Source organism: Oreochromis aureus, linkage group 1 (assembly GCF_013358895.1).
Source record: "Oreochromis aureus strain Israel breed Guangdong linkage group 1, ZZ_aureus, whole genome shotgun sequence".
Taxonomy (NCBI): Eukaryota; Metazoa; Chordata; class Actinopteri; order Cichliformes; family Cichlidae; genus Oreochromis; species Oreochromis aureus.
The window spans coordinates 29327867-29354503 of record NC_052942.1 but is presented as its reverse complement, the minus strand read 5'-3'; the positions used below and the strand labels follow the sequence as shown (position 1 = coordinate 29354503).

At 40.2% G+C, this 26637-nt stretch overlaps 1 protein-coding gene across 3 annotated transcripts; it reads right to left on the bottom strand.

Annotated features, from left to right (window-relative positions):
• Positions 1–1947: 1947 nt before the first annotated feature.
• esrp2 (epithelial splicing regulatory protein 2) lies at positions 1948–25029 on the bottom strand. Of its 3 annotated transcripts, XM_031732778.2 has the most exons (17): positions 24836–25026; positions 24504–24656; positions 23902–24030; positions 17198–17311; positions 16609–16723; positions 16325–16420; positions 15308–15362; positions 14665–14775; positions 13961–14093; positions 13643–13685; positions 10151–10452; positions 9321–9554; positions 8875–9073; positions 6633–6837; positions 6274–6469; positions 4980–5077; positions 3278–3413 (listed from the first exon to the last, which is right to left on the bottom strand). In XM_031732778.2, the coding sequence occupies exons 2-16, from the start codon at positions 24633–24635 to the stop codon at positions 4994–4996; spliced, it is 2148 nt and encodes a 715-aa protein (XP_031588638.1). In that variant the 5' UTR covers positions 24636–24656; positions 24836–25026; the 3' UTR covers positions 3278–3413; positions 4980–4993. The 3 variants fall into 3 exon arrangements, with proteins under 3 accessions (XP_031588637.1, XP_031588640.1, XP_031588638.1); XM_031732777.2 differs by lacking the exon at positions 4980–5077 and having other exon boundaries at positions 1948–3413; positions 14665–14772; positions 24836–25029; XM_031732780.2 differs by lacking the exon at positions 4980–5077 and having other exon boundaries at positions 1948–3413; positions 24836–25027.
• Between the last annotated feature and the right edge of the window lie 1608 nt (positions 25030–26637).

Below are 26637 nucleotides of genomic sequence, written 5' to 3'. Positions count from 1 at the left end.
AGTTGCTGATAACTCAGCTGTCTGGTGATCGATTTTCAGCAGGATCAGCTCGTCTCTTTTTGAGTCTCATCTTGTAAACTTGAGCGATCGTCTTGAGCTGTAATCATTTATACATAAACCAGCTACTCATGAAGTCTAACAAGTAAAACGGTGTTAATGTCCGTATTTGAAATCGCAGACTGGGTTTTACATTCGGTAATAAACTGATTTCCCGTCTGTGAGGATCTGCACGTTCACTCTGCAAAGGTCGCGGAAGCATCAAAGCAATTACTCAGTTTTCCGGGATCTATTAAAACATGTGTGCTCATGTTTTTTGTAGCACGTGGAGGGTTTTTTGTTTCCCGGATGCAAAACTGATCCAGGACTGTGACTTGTAGCGGGACCAGTTGGATTGGAGTGCCACTGATGTGGTTGCAAAGGCGAAGTCTCGGGTCTCGGACTTTCTCTGAAACCATTAGTTTTTATTTTGTTTTCCTTTTTTCCAGTTTCTTTTTTAAGATCATAAAAGACCTTCGGGAGTCTGGTCTCTGCACTAGGCAGATGTGCATTTATTTCCGTACTTATTTATTTTAGCATTTTTCGAATCACCTTTAATTTCAGTGATCACCAGAAAAAGTGCAGGTTCAGCCACAAATGTCCCCACTTTCCCCCGAAATTAAACTTTGCCACCATTTGCTGCTGCAGAGACTGATTCTTTGTGTCGTCTTTCTCTACAGTTGTTCCACTCACGCTGTGCCAAAGATGTCCCGAAATTAAACTGAAGGAGGAAACTCATTTCAGTTGTGGTTATGTGTCCGTCTACGTACGCGTTTCCTTTTGCTCTGACACTTTTGAACCTCTGAATTTCGGTTCCCAGACCTACGTGAAAAATTTAAACCGTTCTTTGGCGCCATCTACTGGAACTTCAAGAACGTGCTGCAGCTGGCGGCAGAGCTTACATCTAGAATTAGTTTTTTTAATCTGCTCTTAATTTGGAATAGGTCTAGCTAGATCCAACAGGTTACCTGTGGGTTTTTTTTGAGAATCTCTGGGAGGTCCACGCTTGGGTTGCTCTACAATCCAACAGGACTTTGTTGCTTATTTACAGACATTCTTTTAACCGCTTCAGCTGTAACAGGTAATCAACCCATCTAGTCTTAAGGGTAGGGTTGGGCTTGTTTTACTTTGTTTAAATGGCACATTTTCAAAGAATAGAAGATCCATTCAATTTTCTTCTGCTTATCTAGTTATCTATAGCCTTGACAGGTTGCCAGTCTATCACAGAGGTAAGGCTGAGATTCATGCCCACATTCACACCTATTTTTGGACTGTGGGAGGAACCCACTTAGACATGGGGAGAACATGCAAACTGCACACAGTAAGGCCACAGACTAAATTCGATCCCACAACCTTTTTACAGTAAGGCAACACTGCCCCTGAAATACACTCACTGGGCACTTTATCAGGTAGAACTTGCCCTTATTAGGATGGACCCTGTTTTGCTTTCAGAGCTGCCTTACTTTTCTGTGCCATCAATTCAACAAGGTGCTGTCGGCTACACATCCACGATGGGAATCTTCAACCAGCTTTGTGATGTTCCACTATCACAAAGATGCTCCATTTGATTGAAATATGGGGATTAGGATTGTGGAGCTTTATGACACCAACACAGAAGGTCATGTTGAGCATATCTATGTGCACAATTGGAGTGAGTTGGTAGCATTTGATTGGCTAATTAGATATTTACATTTATAGGCAGGTAAACAAGTGGACCTAACAAGATGGCCTCTTACTTTAAGTGAGAATCTAAACGCCTCTAGGTGGGTTGATAGTAGCCTAAAAGATGTTGAGAGGTTGAAATACGTATCAGCATTTTGAGAAAAACCCCCCCAAAACAAACACCAGGTGTAGAAGTTGCTAGAAATCAGTATTTTGCATTTGTCTCTAAATAAGAACAACTAACACAGATCATCGTCAACACTTTTTATTGTTTACAGTCTATACATAGATCTAAATTCAGGCAAGTCTCAAACTTGCTACAAAAAGAAATATCTCCTCTGCCACCAGAGGTTGACCTAGCCTCTTTTGGGCCAGTATTGCACTCTGGGTGATGTAGGCGCAGTAAAGGTGAAAAACTAAGTGAGCTGTCAGAGGGCCTGCCACAGGAAAAACTCATGCAGCTTTACACAGTACTCTGGTAGGAATTAAAGCATGCTACAGACAGACATAAATATTCTGGAGACAAGAACAAAAGACATACAGTAGCTAATTATAAACAACTTTAGGAAACACATGTTCTTTTACATTTGATAACAAAATCTTAGTTTTTGTAAAGAAATGACATTAATAAAAATAGAATTAATTTCTCGTGCTACTCTGTTAAAGACACTCAGTTCTTCAAGTCTCTGACTGAAGCAAAAAGAAATCTGTAGTGCTTGGAAAAAGTCTAAATAGGATGATAGTATGTTGTACATAAATGGTTTTTATAGAAAACACAAGTTGTGCATTAGTTGCTCCTTTTGCACAGCTGTGTATAAACTAGTAGTCCCTGAAGCTCAAAGTTATGTCAAATGAATTCATGACAGTTTACAAGTACAAGTGTACAGTTATACTCTCTTTCAGTAGTCTAAGTCACACTTTATGGCTTTTTTTTCTCTTTTCAGTGTTACAAATACACTGCTGCAGGCCACCAGATAATAAACAAAAGCCTATGCATGCACACAGCTGTGCTTGCACAGAGTGAACACACAGGAAATCCCACACTGCTGCAAAGTGAAAATTTAGAAATATACAAAAATGATTGTGTGTAGAAGTTGGTTGATTTTGTATTTTGTTTTTTTTACAGCCTCAAGCATTCCAGGATGAACATCTGTACAGTTTTATGGGGAACACATGCAGTGTGCATTTAAATAATCATCCACATTTAGGTTTGTAGAGACACTGATATGATCTGTCCACACTCCTTGCTCTCTCTTCTCTACAACCAGCTATTACAGTTGGTGCAAATACAAAGAAATGCTATACATGACATCCACAAAGTGACATGAACCTGAAAATCTGAGCATCAGTAGATGCTCAAATTCCAACAGCAGCTTCAGGAGTGCCAGGACCAGTAGTGTCAGGTGTGAATAGCAGATCGTGGAAAAGTGAGAGGAGCAATAGCTGTTTGACAGAGTATTGGAATAACTGGAGGTTGACGAGGTGTTTACAGGAGAGTGCTCTTCGGTGGGATGCTAAAGTGAGCGAGGTGGAAGGAGATGGAGGGCTAGTGGTCAGTTACAGAAGGCCAAGTGGACCTGCTGCCCATAGAAGGGGTGGTTGGAGCGCTCGGCTACAGCCCGCCTGGCGATCTCCTCACTGGGGAAGGTGATCAAGGCCTCGCCGCTGCATTGGCCACTGAAGTTATACAAGATGAGAACGGCGTCTGGCTGAAGCTGCAGAAGGGGAAAAAAATTGATAAAGTCAGTAAGTCTATTTTTAATGTACCTGGAGCATGAAAACACCAGGGGGAGCCCACAAAGCAGAGGAGGAATAATGCACTGGGAAAAGACCATCTCATCAAACCGGTCCAGTCAGAAAGCAACAAAAAGCTTGAAGAGAGAAGCAGAGCACATGCTGTTCTCAGAGACCTGAAACCCACAAGGCAGGTTTAGACGCAATACAATCATTGGTTAGTTTGCATGCATTCGGATCCTGCACCAAAATCAGCTCAATGCAACAAAAAAAACTTTCATTCCTTCAGGCATGCAGGTATGTATCAATCCACTGATCACAACAGCAGTGACAGCAGCACCAATCCATGAAGCCTTTTATCAATCACATGTCACAGCATTACAAAGGGAGACAGTCATAACATTTTCTTTTGTGAATACAGCCAAAAGTAATGATTGACATCATGAAACCGGCCGGATCACTTTAACAGTGCTGAATCATGATCAGCTTCTACTGCAATTTATACATCAGTGATTCAAAGTCTAAATATTGTCTTGGAAATGGTTTGTAATTGACATTTTTACTTGACTGCAGTTTTGTGGAAATTAACAACGACTAAATACTTGCAAAACAAGATGTAAAATGACACCCAGTTTTTCACCAGTGAGAAGCTCAGTGGGTTGTTAAATGTTGTTAAAGGTTGTTAAACTCTCACCATCGCTGCAGAACAGGCGAGGCAAAGCAGGCACTTAAAAGTCCGCAGGCTATTAATCAAACACGAAACCTGATTTAAGGATTTAGCTCAGGTTGGTTTGTTAAAAAAATAAATAAAATAAAAACAAAAAACCCCTCCAGATTGTGGCTGCTGTACAGGACATTTCGCTGTATCTGCTGTGAAAAATCACAGCGTGCAGAAGATACAAAATCTTCTGGATACTGTTCCACAACCCATTAGTATGTATAAAAATACATTTTTTAAATAGATCACCTGCCTTCCTGACAATTTGACTACTATACTTTCTTTTTATATTATATTATATTATATTATAACCTGATAATGCTTCATATGATACCATCTGATGCTCAGCAGCAGGAGGGACTTCAGCTATGAGGCAGCTTTAATCTTTGATGCTAGATTCAGAGTCCTGTCTAATTGTTACATGGATGACATTTATTAATATAAAAATGCTCCGTTGCCACAAGAAGAACAACAGTCTGGAGAAGCAACTTTTAAATTTATTCAAGCTATATTAAAGTTATGATTCTGTTGAGCCAGATGAATACCAAATTGGTGATTTGAAGAATAAAACTTCATTATTTAAATGACTATATTAAATGAAGCATGTATCCAAATATTGTCAGTGAAATGTCACTTCAAAATTTAAATAAAACTACACTGGTAGAAATTATGACCTTCAAAGCACCACTTCAGTACTTGCTGGCGATTTTAAAGCTAGTAGCGATTTGTATCTGATGTCGTGCGACGGCCGAAACATAAAGATGTTAGTCAAGTTTAGGACATGCACTCTCCCTCCACTCAGCTTCTCTAGTCCGGAGGCTCTTCTTACCTTGGGGCGAGTCCCTAAAGACAGAGCCATTCTTTGGGCTGAATCAGACTCCTGGCCTGTTCGCTCATCTGAACCACGCTGTACTCGTCAGGGGCGTACTACAGATACAGCATAATGACGGACACACAGTCAGGGTGGGAGCCCTCCACAATGCTTCACACATGGCAGTACACAGTTTTGGGAAAAATGTTACATGTTATTTGAAGGAGGAAAAACAAAGCACACACACATCACACATCCACACACACACCAATGCCTGAGCAGGTGTCATTTTAACTACAGAGTGTTTAGTGAGGGGAGTGTGTGGTAAAGGATACCAGTGTTGGTATGGGAATGGTTTTCTCACCCAGGACCAGTGTGAGAGTTGCTATTGCAGCCAGAAAAAAAACACACTCCAACAGGGATACGATTGCAATAGTTCAGCCAACAGTCAGTGTTTGACACACACACACACACACACACACACACACACACACACACACACACACACACACACACACACACACACACACACACACACACACACACACACACACACACACACACACACACACACACACACACACACACACACACACACACACACACACACACACACACACACACACACACACACACACACACACACACACACACACTTTCTCTGTTACTTCCGACAATCTTGAGCGTGCAAATCAAAACAAGTTTTTATTTTTCTGAACCTGATATTTGCACAGTTTTATATACACACAAATTTATAAAACACATGAACCATGAAGACCAAAAGCAGACCGCAGATCTTTGCCCCAACGACAACAGCAGCAACAACAACCACCCTATGACACCTCAGACCCACCCCTCTCCCTCCCCATCTTGGGAAATGTCTGATGCCACACCTATCAGTGTTCATACCTGCTTCAGGGGACTCCACCTAACTTGGACTGGCGGCATTAGACACGGGAAGCAAACAGGAGGGGGAAGAGCACAAGTGCACACATGTCCCTTTAATTGAGTAGTACTATAGTGTAATTTTGCAACAAAAAACACTGAAGTAAATGTGCCGAGTGGTTCAACAGTTAGAAACTTTCATGTGGCACTCCCCCACTGTGGGAAGAGTAACTACCAAATCATTGCAAGAGACTGAGAACAATTATCCTGTCACTATTAAAGGCGTTATCTTAAAAGCTTGGCTACAGCTAAAATTCATATATACATCTGATACATCCAAACACAAGACAAAAAGCTTTTCAAGTATCTGGCTCCACATTTCCTGTGAATTAAAACATGCCTTCATTTCACAGTTCCATGTACTGACCTGGTATCCCTGGAAAAAGCTGAGGATGTCCTTGACTCCAGTATTGTAGGGCAGACCCTGCATCCTGACCAGGGCACCAGGCTGGGGTAGTACAGGAGAGGCGGCAGCTGCAGCGTGGTGGGGCTGAGCTGCAACTGCTGCTGCCACTGCGGGTGGAGCTGCAAAGTAGCCAACTGTGGAGGGAGACACTGGAGGGCTGGAGAGCAAATGGGAATAAGTGGAAAAGCAAAGTTATGATGAATACTAAAACTGCCACCTCACAGTTGTATTCTTCTGCCAGCCTGTGATGCTGCAGTTTAACCTTTGACCTTTATCAGTTTGTCTCATTCGACATGTGCTTTAGATCACAATGTACTTACCTGGGGTAATAAGCAGTGTAGTTCATGTTCATGTTCATATAGAGATGTGGCTGAGGGGGGTAGTATGCCAGAGTGTGAGCAGGGCTGTGTGCGGTGGTCTGAGGAGGTCTGGGAGCAGCAAGCAGGGGAGGCTGGTAGAGGGCAGCTTCAGAGAGAATGGCAGGTGGAGTGGGGAATGCAGCATAGGCAGTGGGGGGAGACAGACCTACAGAAAGAGACAGAGGTATGCATGTGTAGAGTGCGTGTACAGTCCTGCCACAAGTAAAGTGCTGTGAAGTATATGAATCAACTGAGTGTGCTGCAAGACTGTCTCTGGATAAATTGCAGAAGCTGTCATAAACATGTCACAACACATTCCTACGGTTGACAAACTTAGGACTGCAAAATTGTGTTAGATGTCAGCGTTCAAACGGCTCTGAAAGGTAAAATAAATCAGACTAAGAAACAAATGTACAGCAGCTGCTACACGCAAAAAGGAAACAACAATGGCGTTTTTGAGTAGAGCATTTCACATACTGCACCTTTAAGGTAGTCAAACATGTAGGGATGCACTGATTATAACCCAAAACTATAACAATAAGACCTAGGCCAGAAAAAACGACTTGAAAGCCCCCTAAAGACCCATCCGAATTTATTTACGTAGCTCGCAGTGTTCTTCATGGTGCAGTGTAAACACACACAAATGACGGCACAGATCTATTTACAGACAAACAGCCACTACGTGTGCGAAGCTGTGGGCAGTTCCAGTGTTAGCCAGGCAACATGGTACCAGCACTGCTGACCTTCTGGCAGATTTTGCATTTTGGGGGTCAGTTTGAGTAAAATAATATTCAAAAAGAGATTACCCCAATTCTTAACTCTAGTTAGGATATAGGTGAAAAAGCAAAACTACCTTTATCAAGTAGGTACTTAGTAAATTTAACACAAAGTGTCAACATTTGATATTTAAAAAAAGAAGTAAAAATATGTTGCCATCTTCCTCTTAAATTAACCTCTAGTAGCAGCTACATTATATCATTGAATTCCAGCATGGTACTGTGATGGGAAGTCCAGTTGGGAAATTTCAACACTGCTAAATATTCCAAAGTCAACTGTTAAAGTGGAAGTGACTGGGAACGACAGCAACTGAGCCCTGAAGCGGTAGGCCACGTAAAATCAAAGACTGGGGTCAGCGGATGCTGAGGCTCATAGTGAGCAGAGGTCATCAACTTTCTGCAGTGTCAGTCGCTACCTCCAATCTTCATGTGGCCAGCAGAAGTGTAGTGTGTAGAGAGCTTTGTGGAATGAGTTTCCAAAGCCAAGGAGCTACATCCATACTTACATTACCAAACACAATGCAAAGTGTCAGATGCAGTGTTGTAAAGCACTGGGTTCTGGTGTTGTCTGTGCAGATGCTTGCAAAGAACTGTTGTTGTTGCATATAAGCTTGTCTCCAGATAACTTAAGAACCTTTGTAATACAAGTAACAGCATAACTGTAATTATAATGTGAGTGTTGTGATTGTTGAATTTAGTGCAGTGCCGTACTGAAAAATGTAACATGATTACAGTGAAGAGTTACTCTGGAACGAACGAACTACACCCAACACTGTCAAAGACTCCGCATGAATGACCTGTGATTGAATGTCCTCATTTATGACTAATAATGACTATAATTTGCAAAATGAACCTTGTGGTTTATGACCTGAAACTAGCAACACGGTCTATAAAGGAATCAGGAAAGTGTGCAGCAAAGGAAATGAGCTCTGTTTATCTATAGACTTCTATACAACCGGGCACCTTTTTGCAATCTGAGCACTCCGCCTATGCTGCCCATTAAAAAGAATGCAGATTTAAGGTGCTTGCACACTGGCCTCACCTTTCATTTGAATATGACCTATGGCTTTGTTTTGTTTACAGAGGTCAAGAGCCTGATTGAACACAAATACAGGCACCTTTTCACTAACCACTATTTAACATGCTCACCACTAAACACAAAGTACAGATGAAGCTAAGATGTTGATAAAGTGTGACTTAAAGATGATGAACTTCATCTACAGCTCATTCTTAGGGAGACTTTAATCCTTGTACAAGACTGGCCTTTCTATTCAGTGTTGGTATGTTTTAATCTGGTGGAGAAGTGCTGAAACCAGCAAAGATTAAGCAGAATTTCCAACATGGTTGCACGGTTTTCAGATATTATTACAGTCAATCAGCTGTTACTGCAATTCTTGCTTATGTGCACCTTGGCGTTTTTGACTTACAGGGAAGCTTGCAGGGTGGTGGGGAGAGGCCGCTGCGGTTCAGAGTTCCTCCCATCAGGACAATGCTCATTTCCTCTGTGGAGCACTGGAAGACCTCCACGTACCGGTCCTTCATTGTCTTTTTATGGCACTTTTGGGCTACCATAAATGCCTTGTCAGGTGACTTCATCTGGATGAAGGCGTCACCAGAGGGCCGTCCCTGCACAGACAGAGGTAGAAATCCAATTAACAAATGACTGAATGAATGTGTGTTTGTGTGAAGTGTAAGCAAATCTGTGGAGCAACATTTTTCCCAACAGACTTACAAAACTTTTTCAAATTTTTAGAGATTTGCGATGAAGATGTAAGTGAAAATGCTGTGTGGGTATTCTTTTTAAGATAGTATTACGATATGGAGCTTTAATATTACAAGTATGCCTGGGCCCATGACTTTCCAATAGGCTGACCTGTTGGTTGAGGACCATGTGGACTCCGTGGGGTTTGATGTCAACAGTGTGCTCTCCCATGAACTCCAGGATATCTTCAATGCCAGCAGTGTAGGGCAGACCACGGAGGCGTACGCAGTCACGAGTGCTGCTCGCTGCTGGAAGGAACGGAGGTGTTGTGAGGACCGGGACAGGCACGATTGGCGAAGGGGGCAGTGTGGAGATCAGAGGTGTGGACATGTAGCGGTTCAGAACCTGGAAAACACAGACACATACAAAATAAATAAATAAATGAATAAATGAATCTTGACTGCATATGCAAAAAGAAGATGCATAAAAAATGTACAACAAATACATAAACAGTAACAGTTTGTCATGGTGACTAAAAAAAAAAAAAATACACACACATTGCACAAATGATTTTGTCATCTATAGTATTGCACAAACTCCAGTATTGCCTGATTTATTAATACCTCGCACTCTGGATACTATGTTTTCTCACTTCTCTATGTTGCCATAACACTTTTTATTTGGAAACCCGAGGAAACAGCTGCTGTGGACCTCAGGCCATGGTGACTGTCATCACTTTCTCTCACACTTGCACAAAAAGGACTTTCTTACGCTATTCTGAGAGGACTAAAGAATCAATTGAAAGTGTATTACACAACATAAACCCATCTAATAAGTATCTTGCGAGGGGAAACTTTCTTTTTTTTTTTTTTTGAATAGCACATGTTGTTTTTCTTGCATTAAAACGAGTATCTAAGCACAAATAGCTAAATGTTGTCTTTCTGTTACATCAAAAACTACAGCTAGAAAAACTTTCAGGCCACACAACTGGAAGAATGTACCTGTTGCACCTCTGCTGCAGTGCTCCGAAACAGCTCGATATAACGCTTCCCAAGGATCTGTTTGTGTTTCTTCAGCGCATTCTGGGCATACTCTTCACAGGAAAAGAGCACAAAGGCATCACCAGTGGGTCGCCCATCCGGGTACTTGACAAACAGGAGACCCTCGGTGCCATCTGTAACTGGGCTCTCAGGACCAAGGAAGGCCAACACTTCCTGTGGTGTGGCAGTGAATGGTAATCCCCGCATACGGATAATCACTTGATTCTCCTTTGACAGGAACTGGGCCACCTCATTAGATGTACCTAGAGTCACAGAGGACAGAAAGGATAAAGCTCGCTGCAGCACAGGACCTCCGAAAGTCACTTTTTAATTCTCAAAAAGTCCTATTCACTCTCTGCTGACTAAGTTACTTTTAACCGCCAACCTGAAAGTAAATCTTGTTATATGGAGTATTTGCATTTGTCATAGTTTATCAGTCCACAAGTTAGGAACACAAAGTTGAGTCATAAATCAGACTTTTGACTCAGTTATGTAACAATGCAACCAAGCCACAGGAAGTGTGACTGTGATTCCTCTGGTAGTATAGGGCAATATGTTTCATGAATGTTTTGAATTGCTGTCAGGACAATCATTCAATTCCAGTGACCCAAAGAAAAGCTGAAAACTGTAGGATTTAACAATCATGAAGCATGAATTGCAAGCCATCATATTTCAGCTCAGCCTAAAACAAAGTGGTGGATCAACTAACTAAGGCTACGTTCACACTGCAGGTCTTAATGCTCAATTCCGATTTTTTGATCAAATCCGATTTTTTTGTCTGCTTGTTCACACTACAAATAAAATGCGACAGCAAACGCGTTCTAGTGTGAACGCTCAACGCGGCCCGCATGCGCAAAAGAAGACGTCACACACAACGCGCTCTGTTTAGACCCAGAGCAAACAATATTGTTTGACTGGTGGCCCTTAATATAAAGACTTCGGACTTTACGTTTCCCAATTTTTGCTTTAAGTTTTTTGTTATTTACATAATAATGTAAATAACCTAATAATTATCCTTATTGCTGTTTTAGAGAGGAGCGGTGCTTCAAAGGATAGTTGCAGATTTCTGTCAGAATCTGCAGATTATACAGTGCAAATAAAATGTTCACGTTTCTCCAACGTTGTCTTCCCAACAGTTTCACTGACATCTACACTGGATGGCCAGGAAGCGTTCGCAATGTCTTCTCGGGCGCTTCTCCGGCGCTGATAATTGGCGTCTGTCTTGTGTCAGTGACGTAAAAGACGGATTTAATGCGACATGACCGTTCAAACAGCAGTCGCTTTCTAAAACATCGGATATGTATCGGATTCAGTACCACATACGAAAGTGACCCAGATCGGATTTGAAAATATCGGATTTGTGCCGTTCACACTGTCATACCAAGATCGGATATGGGTCGCATAGGGTAAAAAAAAAAAAAAATCGGATTTGATGCGCTTTCGCCTGCAGTGTGAACGTAGCCTATGTGACCTATAGATGCCATTATGTCAGCTAGTCTACAAGATTAAATATCTGAAAAATCAAGGTATTTTATGTTATCACCCACAAATTATAAAGATTTAATATTTCCAGATAAAATGAAATGTATCATTTCCCACAATCCATTAAATTCTAAACTATAAACAAAAATACAAGCTGCGGTACACAAGTATTGCAGCATGCAGTTCGTTTCTGCATGTGTGGTGTACAGACAAAGCACAGATCAGTGCTGTGCTGAAAGGCAGACTGCACAGTTTATTGCACAATAAATTAGTATGGAATCAGGGTTTGACATGTAAACCTTTGGGGCAAGCTTGGCTAAAAGAAATGAAGCTGAAATAAATGCTAGAAATGCCTGTATTTTGTAGCCATTTAATGTGTAATGTATAATTTGTAAAGTGACTTCTAAAGAAACTTAAGCTGTCACATTTTATTTTAAGTGGGATATGAATGTGTGTCTTAAATTTTATGGTCACCTATTTAATGTCGAGAATTTAAATCTAATGCAAAAGCTGCCTGAAATTGTGATACTGGTTAATAAAAGATCATTCAAGATAAACAGATGAGGTTACAATTACATAGCTCTTATTAAATAAAGTTAATTGTTAAGGAAGCTGCCCAGCCGGACACTTTTGACCATCATTTAACTTAACCAAGTTTAATTTTTCTCTTTGGTTTACAGTTTCTGTAAATTGTGTTCCTCATTTAGTTTGCTTCAGGGCAAGATCAGTTTGGGTGTGAGACAAAAACAGCAAAAAGAGGCAACATTTACTTGTATCAGCCTTTAAAGAGAAGGTTTACAGACACAAATGGTCTTGTTCCACCACTAAGTCAATTATAAAATTTGCAAATAATTCCTTCTGGCATAATGCATAATGTATGTTTAATTGCATAATGCATTACATTATAACAATAAGATTTATAAAATTGCGCAGTAACAAATGCAGAAAGTACAAAAGTACATAGGGGAAAAAAGAAACTTCACAACTAATTAGATCAAGAATTTAAATAACTCATCTCCAGATATTAATTTTATATGATATGTGATCAGGTTAATATAATTTTTGGTTCAATGGCTTTATTGACTCTGTTTCTTCTACCTTTACTCAGTAAACTCAGATCGACAGCCTAAAGGTATTTTTTTGCAGAGGATGGAAAAATGTTAGATCTTTCAATTTCAAGTTTCACGTCCAAAACAATGAAACAATTTAATCTACACATCTGTTTACATGTTTACTGCTTTCATTTATCATGCATTGTGTCTGCTTCTCCACTGTTTGCTTAAAGTTCAGTGTGCTATCGATATATATTGATTCTTAACCCACTGAGTAAAGTCCAGGGTCTAACAAGCAGCCAGTGTAAGTTCTTTGCTGCAAGCGACTGTGCTTTTTTTGACTGCTATCTCTACCCTTGTGTTACTACTGGCTTCCTCTCAGGCCCCAGGCCATGCCTTTGTCTCTTCACACCCCCTTTGTGTTAGCACCGAGTTGGTCCTTTGACTGGGCGACAGCCCTCTTTCCCTCAGGGGGAATGGAGCCGGAGGCTAAACTGAACAGAACAGGTGAACTGCTGTTAGCCCAGAATAAAATTTCTTTCCAAGTGGCCTCAGAGGGGTTGGCCTAGGGAAGGGGAGATTAGCAAGGGATGGGGGCTGTGGGGGATGCACCTCACAAAGCGCCTTTCATTAGTCTGAGATAAGGGAGCCAACGGGATGAGGCAAACACACAGGTAACAGGAGAGAGTTAGAGCACAGAGGAGATCCCTTCTTTTAAGAGAGCAAAGTGGTGCACTTTTACAGATGTGAGAGGGGATGTGTGTGTTTTTTTTCCCCCTTTTAAAAAAAAGTGCTGGAAAGCCATGAAACAAAATGCTACCTCACACTAAGAAAGTCTTTCAGTATGACCATGTAATCATGGTCAGGTGAGAGGAGAGAAAGAAAGAAAAAAAAAAAAAAAAAAAATCTGAAATCTGACCTCCAGCAATCTTGAGGAATTCCTCTCCTGTGGCCTTGTAGACCTGAAAAACACGAGATGAAAACTTAATATCAATATGTGACTACGATTTCAGGCAAAAATCAAACAGGCACGTCATACACCCAACTTTTAAGCAAGGAAAGAAGCAAAATCACGTCACAAAACTCCTTCATAAAACTGATGGTATTAATTTGATTAAATCTCTCATTCAGCTCGACTTCTTAATGACATCAAAAGAGGACTCTAAGCAGATTTTTTAAAAATTCCCCCCCCAAAAAACTACACCATGGAGCCACAATTGAACTGAGAGAACCTCACCTCAATGTAGCGGCTGCCCATGTGGTGTTTGTGGCGCTCCAACGCCAGGTCTCGGTGTTCAGAGTTGATGAAGCGAACTAAGGCCTCGCCGTTCCTCCTGCCCTGAGCATTAAGACACAGCGCCACACCACCCCTGAAACACAAGGGCACCGACAAATGAATGCAAAGGACAATCACCTATATCTGCTGGGTCCTTAAACAAAATCTTCTCCATCTTCAATTTCTACCACCGTGACTGTTTTTTCATGTCATCGCCATCAAAAACTCTAACAAAGCCTGACTAAGTCATTAATTCAGCAAAACTAGCATTATGTAATCTGGCAGTTAACATAACATCTGTTATGCCTCCAGTCTTTCTGCTCTGTGTGAACAGATTATCTGCTGCCAGTACATTGTGAAGGCATGTCAGACTCTCAGATGGAAAAAGTATAATAACAGAAATATTTCTAGAAATCACTTTAACAGAGTAGCAGTGGATGTTAAAAAGATGATTAGTAAAGATTAGGCTGTACTTGGACACAGCAATTGTTTCAACAAGGTCAGGTTTCCATTAGGCTTTAAAAGTATTTCATAATCTGAAAAGTACTTCAAAGGAAAGAGTAACAGAATGAAGTTCCCCCAACTGCAAACGTTGACAAATTCTGTGACTAACATGTTAAAAGCTCAAAAGACATTTGGGGAGATGAGCACAAAATCCAACGTACTTGGCGATGTTGAGGCCTTTAAAGAAGCGAGCAATGTCTTGGTCTGAGGACTGCCATGGAAGCCCTCGTGCTCTGATCACAGTCTCACTGTCCACCGGCTCAGTCTTACTGCTGCACCAAACACCATGTGGAGAAAATTTTAAAAATAAATAAATAAATGAAACTAATAATAATTATTTATTTATATATATATAAAATAATGAGTCCAGAATATTCAAAGCCTTGCTGGAAATGACTGTGATTTAGGGAAAACCAACAGAAAAATCGTGATTCTTGTTGAGTTTGAACAGATCGACTAGACAAGAGGCCACTCAGAGTAAGTGCTAAACACAGTAACACACTCCCATGATTAAATGTCAGAAGGTTGTGGAGGTGAGAGGCTTTTGGCTTTCTGAGAACAGCAGGATTTGGTGCTCTGCTATAAGATATCCTGGTAAGCACTTGATGGCAAAGTTGGACAGCTTTAATAACACACTTGTGGTTTCCTTGTTGCTGTAATCAATGCTAAGAGCCGGAGAGGTCTAAAACCTGAATATGGTCGAGGGGGGTTGTCAGTCTAAACAGCACTGCTGCCTAACAGGTGTGGCAAGAACCTACACAGAGATGGACTGAGATAATATTTGTGATGAAGGTCGATACATACCATGTGCCTGAGTCAAACTTGTAGTTCACTGTTTCAACACAGGAGAATTTGTGATCTAAAAAAAGCAAAACCAAAACAACATCATATTATGGGATGTGTTTTTGGCTTACGCACGTCCAATGCTCCCTCTCATGTAGAGAGGAGCACAATACAAACTTGTAATACCCCAAAACACACTTGGCTGTGATTACAGTGATAGAGTCAGAGTGCTCTGGTACATTTTAAAGTTTGACATGTTTTCATTGTTACCTGTTGCCTTACTTTACTTGTATGTACAAAACTTTTGACAAACAAGTGCTACTTTGTAACACGCATTTTGACAGTGGGTTACAATAAAAAAAAAAAACAATAGTAGTACTTGTTCCTTAAATAGAAATAATATAATCAAGGCACGGTTCAATCATTAACCAACTATCACAGTCACTCTTTTACTTTCTTCCCCATGTGTGGTGTATGTTTAGTAGTTGAGATAATTCAAAGACAAGAACAGAGGCTCATTCGTCATAACATCTTTAGCTCAGATGACGTGATTATTTCTGCATTTAAAGTTATTTTTCTTCAGTCAGTATGGCTATTTGTATTTTTTGAACATGTGATCGTATGACTATGAACCTGTATGTTCACGTAAAATCAGTAACCATGTGAAGAAAAAAAGGATGTTAAAACCTTAACTGCAGCATTCTCCTTTGACTATTTAGCTAGCGTGTACTTTCAGTGTTAGAAATTAAATGACAAAATTCCACTATGTACATTAACATGGTTAAATGTTTGTTGTATAAACATGAGGGCTTCCAGTTTCCATATTCTTCCTGTTGTGGGCTAATGCAAAGACAGTGCTGATTATATCAAAGGTTGTCAGAGTGTGTTAACACAGAGTAGTCTCCTTGATAACAGGGCACGGCTCTTCCTATGGGTCAGTTTGTCTTCTTTCTGTGCCTAATTTAGTGTCAGCTACTAGGTATTAAGGATCTTGTTCAGTGTGAGGTTACTTGAGATAGAAGGCTTGTCATTACTTACTGTGGGGCTCAGCCAGTATGCAGAGCGTCAGCTGCACCATGTTCCTCACCTCCCTCACCCCTATCGACTCCTCTGACACAGCAGGGAGACCAACATCTGCACACAGAGTTAAGGCCACATCCTAGTTTTTATTCTGACTACAGGTTTATATTTTACGACCTTTTATTTGCTAAACTTAGAGTATTTCAGAAAAGTATAAACACTCTGTCATTACGACTCAGTTTGTCATGATTGTCAAGGATTATAAAATGTCCCACTTCAGTGTACAGGCTAGCAAAGGATACATTCCAACATTGAGGTGAGTGTGAGCTTCTGCGCAGGGCCAGCATTTGGGCAGCATTTGTGAAACTCCTTTCTCACATCCACAAATGAAAAGAAACATTCAGGTAGGACCAGATTCTGGATAGGAACAAACAAAAAGAAAGTTACTTGGTGCAGCAAAATGACAGTTTGGAAATCTGATATGGAAACTGGATACAGCAGGATGCTAATAAACAAGCATCACACTATGCTACTGAATAGTAGGTAAATGTAAGTCAAAAGACTATAATTAATTAGTAATATGAAATCAGTGCATACCAATTTATTACAAACTATAATAGAACTGAACTGAACTGATCAAAGGGAAAAATCTAGTTTGTTTATTGTTGTAGAAATATGGGTAGAGCAACAATATATATAAATAAAACAAACATATATGAAACATTGATTCTACAAAGCCAGTATTTTCTATTATTGAGTCATGATTCATAAGACTTGTTTCAAATATTTAAAAAAAAAAGAAGCTACTGGAAATATTTCTAAAATCCTATATTTTTATATTTTACTCTCTATGTGTCTCCAGTTTATGGAGCAATGGAGGGAAATAATCACCTTTTTGGAAGCTTCTGGGTGGAGGGCCTGACGAATGACAAGGGGACTGTCCACACAAAGTGTGTACGTGGTCCTGCCAAGGCATTTTACTTCTGATGACACTGACTGCTGGAACTGCATAGATACAGAGAGAGGAAGGAGAAAGGCCACTTTAAGACTGACTGGAGTATTTTTATCCTTCACAAAAAAAAAAGCAGAACTGTGATTGAAATGACACCATATTTAAATTGTCTAAAAGTATCTTTTAAAGAGCGAGAGAGAAGAAAAGCTAATGGGAAGTAATCCAAAATAAAGTGGGACTTAAAATCATTCAGGTTGTGTCGCCTACCATGTACAAATGAGAATCGGTTAGTGTACTTGAGATCTAAAGACAGAAAAGTGAAGGTGGTGTTGTGTTTGACATTTGTCTCTTTCTCATTACGAGCGACGCTCGTCTAACAGGTTTCAGTGTTTGCCCAGTGAGGGAGGGAGCAGGCAAAAGGGAGGAATGATTACACCACTGATCACCAGCACCACAGTTTTCTCTTTGTACAGACGAGTTAAAATCCCAACCCATACAAGTCAAACCTGCTGGTCTCCACTTTGCATAAACTCTGATGGCCTCGCCACCCAGTCCCAAATACCATCACCTCCCACATAGCCGTGCTTATTTGTAACTACAACATTTACTGAGCCCCCTTCCTTGTATTTTGTCAACCTGTATTGGCAGCAGTTAACTGCCAATAAAGGACACCTCTTGTACAGAAAAACAAATCACTTGCAAAATAGTTGCAATCAACCATAATTTTCCATCACGTTTTCATACCGTTTTGGCCACCATATTATGAGATAAACATTTAAATGTTTCACAAACTTTCTTTGGCTTCCCACCATTTCATGCTGCTTCATAAAGCTGGGAGTTCACTTATTGTTGACACAGCATTTGATTTATAGCAAGCTGCTGTAGGTAGCATTAGGCTTCTTAAAGTTATGATACTTGTGGAAAATAATTTGGAAAGAAAAATAAACCTCTTCCTTACTAATTTTTCCTTTCTGACCAAGATTTAAGATAATCTTTATCTTGTTTTAATACAGGAGGGAATCCATTTACTTTTATACTGTATTTAGAATATACTGGGGACTTGAGGCTGGCTGGTGAATTAGAGGAAAAATAAAGGTCAGAGCTGAAAAAAGAGGCAGTGCTTGGCTCCTCTCTGAAAGCAGTTTGTGGCTTTGCAACTTTCTCAAATCTTGCAAAATCGGTACAATGTCAAGGTAATGTCAAGTTTTCTCAGGACCCTCTGCTTTAACTCATGCCCAAACTTGAAACCGACTCCAACCAATTTCCAGGGACCTATAGCTCCAGATAATATCACCATAAGCAAAACAGAACACATAATGGAGAATAGCATTAACAAATAAACAAGTCATTTCTTATCTTCTCAGTCAAGAAAACCCAGAACACTCAAAATCATCTCTGAACCATACCAGTTAGACCACCTGGATCTCAGTGACCGACTAGTTTCTGGTGGCCACTGGCTTTGTACGACAAACCTTTAGACAGTCAAGAGTATTAGAAGTGCATGTTGGGACCTGCTCCTTAAAAGTCAAAGAGAAATATGGGGGCTATTTGGCAGCATCGACTAACAAGGAAAGAAATGCTTCAGGGTTAGATTAAAGGGGTTTTAGGATGGATGGACAGAAACATGTAAGAGTTTTTAATAAACGAGTCATTGCAACATTAAATTAAAAACAGGCTAAAGGAGAAACCACATGCTCAGCTATGGATGACACAAATACACAACCTAATTAGCAAAAAAACAAACAATTTTCGTAACCATTCCCACAGACTTGCTTTAAAGATAGTGGTTTACAGGTGATATGCAAACCACATGAAAACTAACTCTACTATTCATTGTCCATCAAGATGAAAACCCTCTTCAGTCAATGCATTAATCATTACACTCACAATAAGCTGCAAATGCGAAAGGAAAAGACAGTTCTGCAACTTAAATCCACGACCGCTGAATTCCCCCAAAGATGCAAAGCATCATTTTTGCAAGTTACTTTTCACTTCAGGCGTGTGTGAGTCGCTCAGTTTATATTTATTTTTAAAAAAAAGAAAAAGACAAAAAGTTATAGAGATCAACTTAGTGCAATATGACTGGACTTAAAATGAGTTTCTATTCCATGTGTACAGCGATAACAGCACTAATATTTGCTCACAGCCATTCTTGCAGCTCCACCTTTGCTTTTGTCTAAAGCCGGATTACTGAGAGAAAAGCTGTAGAGGATGTAGAGACACACCCTCTCTTTCTCCACAGTGTCAAAATCCACGTTTAAAAAGAGCAAACACAAAGAACAGAAAATTAATCAAACACCGATAGCACAGAAAAGAGCCAAGCTCATAAAGTGACCACTGAAAAAGGGCCAGTGCTTCTATATTAATCTGGTTTTATTTTTAATATTTAGCTAAAGTCCTTTTCTTCTCAGGACTGTTGGTGTTTAATCTGCCTGCAGCACGCTCCAGTTCTGAATTAACAGTGCTGTTAATTCAGTGATCATTATTCCTCACTAGCACACCTGTCAAAAATGGCTGTTCATTACCATCCTGATGTGATCACCCGTATCACAGTTGCTGTTTGGTGATGCCCCTTTATAATCTTAAGATTTATCTTGGTCTAAATGAACCAAAAATATTTGTTGCACACGTTATAGTTTTGTGATTTCTAATTGCTTTCATTTTTATTTTGTTTTGGCTTTTTGTTTTTAATTTTAGCTCAGTTTCAGTTTCCAGAGTGGCTTTGCTCATTTCTCTTGAGTTTTTATTTGCTCAGTTAAATGCTTGGTTTTAATTTAGTTTTTAATTTTAGAGTTAGCTTTTAGTGAGTCAGTCTTCTGAACATACAAAGTCTCAATGAATGACCTTCAAGGACCTTCTGGGGCTTTGAACAACTTTTTTTAATCTTAGTCAGCTAAAATGTTTTTTCACAAATAGTTTTTAAGTTTACTTTTAGTTAACTATAATCATTTTGCACATTAATGGTGCAACTTTGCGTCTCACTCTCCTCTGAAAGCTCTTTTCATGGATAAGTGGGAGGAAGTGACCTTTGAACATAGTCCTATCAGAGTTTGCGCTCTACTGTAGCTGGACTGTTTGTATGTAGAGGTGAGGTAAGGTGGTGGTGACTGAAACAACCTCTGATAAGAGCGGCTGGGAGTGTCCGAGCAATATCTTTGGGAAACTTTCAACACGCTTACACCACCGAACATGTGACATGGTCTTCACACTGTTTGCACCTACAGGCCAAAAATCACGGGGGAAATGTTTTACAACAGTAATCAGAATTTATGTGTTACTATAAAGCTAGTTTGCCCCCCCCCCTTCACAAGTGATCACCCTACCATGAGCTCTACTACCAGCTACAATTTCAGTTTTTTCAGCAGCTGGCTGGAAAATGAAACCAAGGCAGTAGCGTCATGCGAATTTGTATAATTCCCCTAAATGGCCACTTAAGGCTTGCCCTGAAGGCAAATCAGTGCCTTTAACTTCTGTTAAAATGCCCAACTTTCCATATTTTGTGTTCTAGGTGCTATACGTTTCTTTTTTCTCCTTTTGTTGTTTTTTTACAGGTGCAGCAGTTGGAAACACATTGTGCTTTTCTATTTGTGCTGCATCATTTTGTTTTATTTTCTTCCCCCTGTCAGCTTAGACTTTGTCATATTACACATAAAATACAAAAACTGAAATAACACTTTAAAGAAATGAATAAATAAACAGATAAAGGCCAACTTTAAACATTTGATTTTAAACTTTACAGCCAGTTTTCTATTTCAATTGAATTTTTATATACCTCGCCTGTTTAATTTGTAAAATGGTTAAAACATTAATTATTAACAGCATGACCACTTGGTCTGAAAGGTGAATGCTATCAGTGACCGGCCTCACCTCAGCTAAATCGAGTCACAAAACTTCTTGACTCTGTTTGTGTGGTGTTGCCTTTTGGAACATTTTAATGCAATTTTTGCTTTAGTTAAGATGTCAAGTAGGCTTTCTGTGCGGTAAAGCCCGTCATAGAAGTTTGCCTCTTGTTAAGGTGGCTGAAATGTTAATATTTTAATAAAAATCTGTTACTTCATACAAATATAGTAACTATATTTGCAACATTTAATGCCTTGCTAATCAAGTTTGCTTGTATTGGCTGAACTTAGCTTTATATCGTCTTGTTCAAATACGGTCACAATCATAAATATCAAGGGTTTAGAACCAGGCTTCCCAAATCAGTGCACGCCATGAGGGCGCATAAGATAACAAGAAGCATAAATTCTATTCATTCTTGCACTGTGAAGACTGAAAACTCACTGTAGGATCTGCAGTGGATCCAAATATATTCAATATCTTCCTTCTACAGTTGTTGTAATAAACAGTCTGTTAATATCTTCCTTTCACATACTAATTAACGGCATGTTTGATTTAGACACACCCAGCAGAAGAAACAGAGCTGTGATGATGGATTGGCATAACTATTTGTGTTAGTACAAATCTGTCATCTTTACAAGGCTTTTTGCTGAAATATTCAAATCCTAGTTGTGTGCGAGAGTCTTTCGTGCGATTCATCATAAGAAGCATGTCACAACTTGGCTGCCTTTGTAAGTGAGAACTAAATGTTATTAACTTGGATTACTGGATAAATTTCTGAAACAGTTGAAACATTTCTACATGCCGTGACTGCATACGAATGTGATATTTCAGCTTCACAGTAATGTAGATACAGTCTGACATCACATGACATTTTTCATAAACACACTACAGGTTGTGTCGCAAACTAAACAAACCCACACCCGTACAGTCAGAAATAGCTTTGTTACAGCTAAACACAAATTTATTCTGAAAAACATGAGTGGCCTGCAGGTGTGATATGCAAACTATACTGTAAAAAGTGTTACAGCTACAGTGACATTAACATATTTTTGGACTATCGTGTTTCACAAAACCTGTTCTGACAGCAGCCTGGTACATTTGTTTGGTATAAAAAAATTAAAAAAAAAAGAAGGGAAAAAAAAGACAAGTGTGACAAGTTTCTATATCCAGTGCACCTGCACTGCTGGAAACTGAAAGCTCACCAACCACATAGAGGTTAAAATAATTTTGCTGAGCTGCAAACACAGGGTTGAAAAATGCCTACGTATGCTTACATCTATTCAACACCTTGAAATAGAACGATTTACGGTATATCCTGTGTTTTTTTTACTGTGCTGCATTTGGTATGCAAGGGTAAAGCATCATGCAAAACATGTCAGTTTGTTCTGCGTAGGAAAATTACCACACAGATAGAAATAGAAATTTTGACAGTGTTTTGCAGATTGCACCAAAATGTATGGGAGCAAAGTTTTAAACAGTCCTGCTAATCTCTCCAGGCTTCTATACCTTAATCAATCGTTCAAAAAAGAAATGCAGCACATGTCCTTGGGTGCTCTGACCACACAGGTCAATACCATAAGCCCACCACTTTTAAAAAAAAAGAAAAGAAAGCAAAAGGCAACTGCTCGTTTCCCCCTATTCTTATAAGTTGGAGTAGGACATCACTTCTAAATTTTAAACGTGAGCCAACAGCTTCTAGACTGCATATCTGGAAAAATGTCCGTTTTCTTCTCTTCCCCCTATCAACAAGGGTAACACTTATCTCTGAGTGACGAGCAGAGAGAGAGGAAGCAACCAGTGAGACAAAGGTATGAAAAGACCAAACTGATTGCTTGGGTTAATATTTGAAGGTTCAGCACACAATCTAAGATAGAGTAGCTGAAGCTGAGGTCTTGGGCGACCTGAATGTACATCAGCATGTAAGGGAAAACTGTGGAATGTTTACACGCTGGGTATAATAATCCCAGGAGCGTCACTGCTTCCAAAATTCAGAAGGAATTAAAGAAGCAATAAAAACAAGAATGCTAAAACCCAAACAGACCTGCAATCAGACCACAACAGCACAAACATTAACACCAACATATTGCTTTGCCGTGATAATGAGAGGTTTTTAAAGTATAAACTACTGGAGGGGCAGGAATACTGCGTGCAGTGTAAATACACACTCCTTTCAAGGGTGGTTTGAAAAAACATGTTTGGCAACATAAGCACTTATGCCAACACATACCTCCAGACAGTGGGGACCAAGGGAGGAAAAATTACATCTTGGTCATAAACAAGTGTTGTAACCAGGTGCTAAAGATGAAGCCCACAACCTGAAAGCTTCCACCCTCCTGTCTGTGCTGCTGCCTAAAACAGAGGTGCGGTCCCAGGTAAACACTCTGCTTTCCAGATGTCTGCAGCATACATCAGGCCAGGGCAAGACTAGACCTGCGACTCCTCCTCCTTATCTCCAGACGCCTGAGGCTCTGCCCCATCATTGCTCTTGAGCTCCTGCAAGCCGTCAGCAGAGTTTCACTGTCAGGGCTAAACCAATGACACATCTCAACCAGGTGGAAGACCACTTTTAAAAAACAAAAAGATCATGTGGGAAATTTGACACTCCTTACTCTAGCTTACAGCTTAATACCCAGTCAGACTTGTCATATCGCATCACGCTCTAGGCAAAAACCTGCCAGAAGAAAGTTTTGTGGGTTTAATAAGCTTCTGGGTTTCCCACAAAATGAGCAGCTGCTGTGGTTTTCATACCCGTATGCATCACGTCAAGTTTCCCAGTGCACCTGAAAAGACCAGTGAGACTAACCTGTTGCAGAACTTTGTCCAGTGGCTCAGCTTTGACGATGTCGTCCACAGTCAGCCCAGTCTCCTCTTTACACTGGTCAGTCAGCTCCAAAGTGTCCGGCTTGACAAAACATTTATGAAGCTTCCCGACCTGTGAAAGGATTTAGCGTTTCATGGCGTAGGAATACAGCTTGATGACAAAAAATATGCTAACCTATAGCAAATTAAAGATCCCCCACATACAGGAAATGAATTGTTTAAAAACAAACAAAACAGAATTGGCAATGCAGTCGCAAAAAAAAAAGAACTCAATTGTCAATAAAGCGTCGTTTACATCCAGAAGCTGACATATTAAACCAAAAAGGTGTGTTTGTCCCCCATTTTCGTCTGCTTTTTTTTTTTTTTTTTTTTTCCAAATTTGGTCGCACACCTGTTAAAAAGGTGCGCTAACGACGGGCAGATGTAGCGTTAGCTAGCATAACAAGACAAGCGGGCTCCACACGGTTTCAGAGAGCACACCATGTTGATTTAAATGTCAGACTCTACAGGTAGACACTATGCCACAAACACTCTGAATACATAAGAAACCGTACAACGAACGAAGGGGGTCAGAAAGGTCCGTACCTTTTTCTCATGTAGATCCACAATTTGCCACACCAAGAGAATTATTTCCCTCTCATCCGAACCCAGTTTACCCCCATTTTCACCAGCTGTTGCCCCAAAGAACACCACCAGAGTATCACTGTGCGAAGCCATCAGGGACCACAAGGGTAAAAACTACAATTAAAGCAAAGATTAAAATAAAAAAAATAACACGAGGGTTCACCTTTTCCAAGTGATAAGAAGAGCGAACAAAAGAGCTGGAAACTCAATTGAGATAAACGGAGAGAGAAAGAAAAATAGGGGGAGATTATTTTCAGAGGAGCCACGGAAGACTTTGCGGTCAGAGACTCTACCTGTTGCAGTACTTGAGTGTGTTCTATCCAGAGATACTGGTTTAACTGGTAAAGAAGGGTGGAAATCCGTGTTTCCTTCACACGAACTCCATAACAAGCCCCGGAGTTTTTTTTCTTCCTCGCCTTACTATTTTTTTCACCGAGTTACCTGTATGGCTAGGCCTCTGCTCGAGCAGAGCCCCGGGGGCGTCGTCTATTGGCTGGTTTGCAAAGGTGAGGGCGGGACGCTGAGGTCAGTGTTGTGAGCTCATTGGCTTGTTGGTGCTGTTGAATCCGGAAGTATGTGGAAGACAAAACAGGGCGACAATATACCTCCATGAGGCTTATGCGTACGCTGTGCAGTCCACGGGCAACCTGCAGATGACTCACGGTGATAGTGGGAAAGAAGTGAACAGAATCAAACACACACATAAAGGTATATTAAAGAGAAACTGAACTGCGGGACAAACTCTGTGCATTTCCATTAAAATTAGTTTTGTGCTACCTGAATTTGCAAAGAACATAATCTTAAAAAAAAACAAAAACCCTTTATGTGCCAGATGTTGGGCCTGATGTGCCATTTGGATCACATCTTGTCCAGACATTTGCCTTAACCCATGTCAAACTTGATCTCAAAAGTGACTGGGGTAAGAACAGTTAGTTAGGGACTTCTGCTCCAGCTGTAATTCGGTGCAGAGGGCACGGCAACAGAAAGTACTCCAGCATGTTTATTCTATGAAAAGGTGTTCAGACACTACATGTTTATGCCAGTGTGGAACTTTGATACAACGAAAGTGTTTCTGCACACAAATTCACACTTATGATTTCACTGTTTGCCTCCTTGTCTTCAGATAATGTTATTTCACTTGCAGAATGAAAACCTGTAAACATGGAGATCACAGAAAAAAAAATCTATGTACAAAACAACATGCATTTGCTTCAGGCAAAAGAAAGATTTATTGCTTCTGTAGGCTTCTTAATTGTAATGCAGTTTTAGGTAAAAGGTAGTAGTAAATGCAGGGATGAATAAAGGACAAATGGAAAAATTAAGAACAAAACAACAGGACACATCCTGGAACTTCTACCACAAGAAAGAACAGTGGAATTAGCACTGTACTTTACATTTCCAGCTTGTGATCCTTGTTCTTCCCTCTAAAATCCCACTGTATTGTTATACGCTGCATGTACCTGTCAATAGAAACTATTTGTCGCCAGAAAATATGGTACTTCAAAAGAGCAGTGAAGTTTTTACCAGTCTTTGGCCCACTTCCCAGAAATCCAAGGTTTTGTTGCTACTGACACTCCCTGTTCTGCCTGCTATGGGCCAACAGACTGCAGTGAATGCAAGGCTTTTTGCCTTTTCATGTCCATTCACTCAAAATAAATCTCCCCTATCTCAAGAGTAATTCCTTGTGTCTCCTTCCTCATGTCGAATCACTATTTCCAGCCAAACCAGTCCGATTACTTAAGGGACACTCTGGAAAACGTTGAAATCTGAGACATATAATGATATTTCAACACAACAGCAAAGAACATTTATCTTCATTACATCATACTGAGGGCATGCTTATGCATGTAGACTGACTCGGACAGTAAAGTCACAAGCTAACTCCTTTCAGCAGGTGTAACTGGTGAAAAAGTTGAGAAAGACAACATGTCACATCCACACTCCAAATATCCTCCTTAATAATGTGCTTTGGCATAACTTTTATCATAGGCTGTAAAGTGGATGACCTTCCAGAGAGCCAGTGCTAAAACCTTTGACATGTCTGTGTACATTTTTTGGAAGAGATTGGCGGCTCTGATGTACCAGGTGGCAAGTC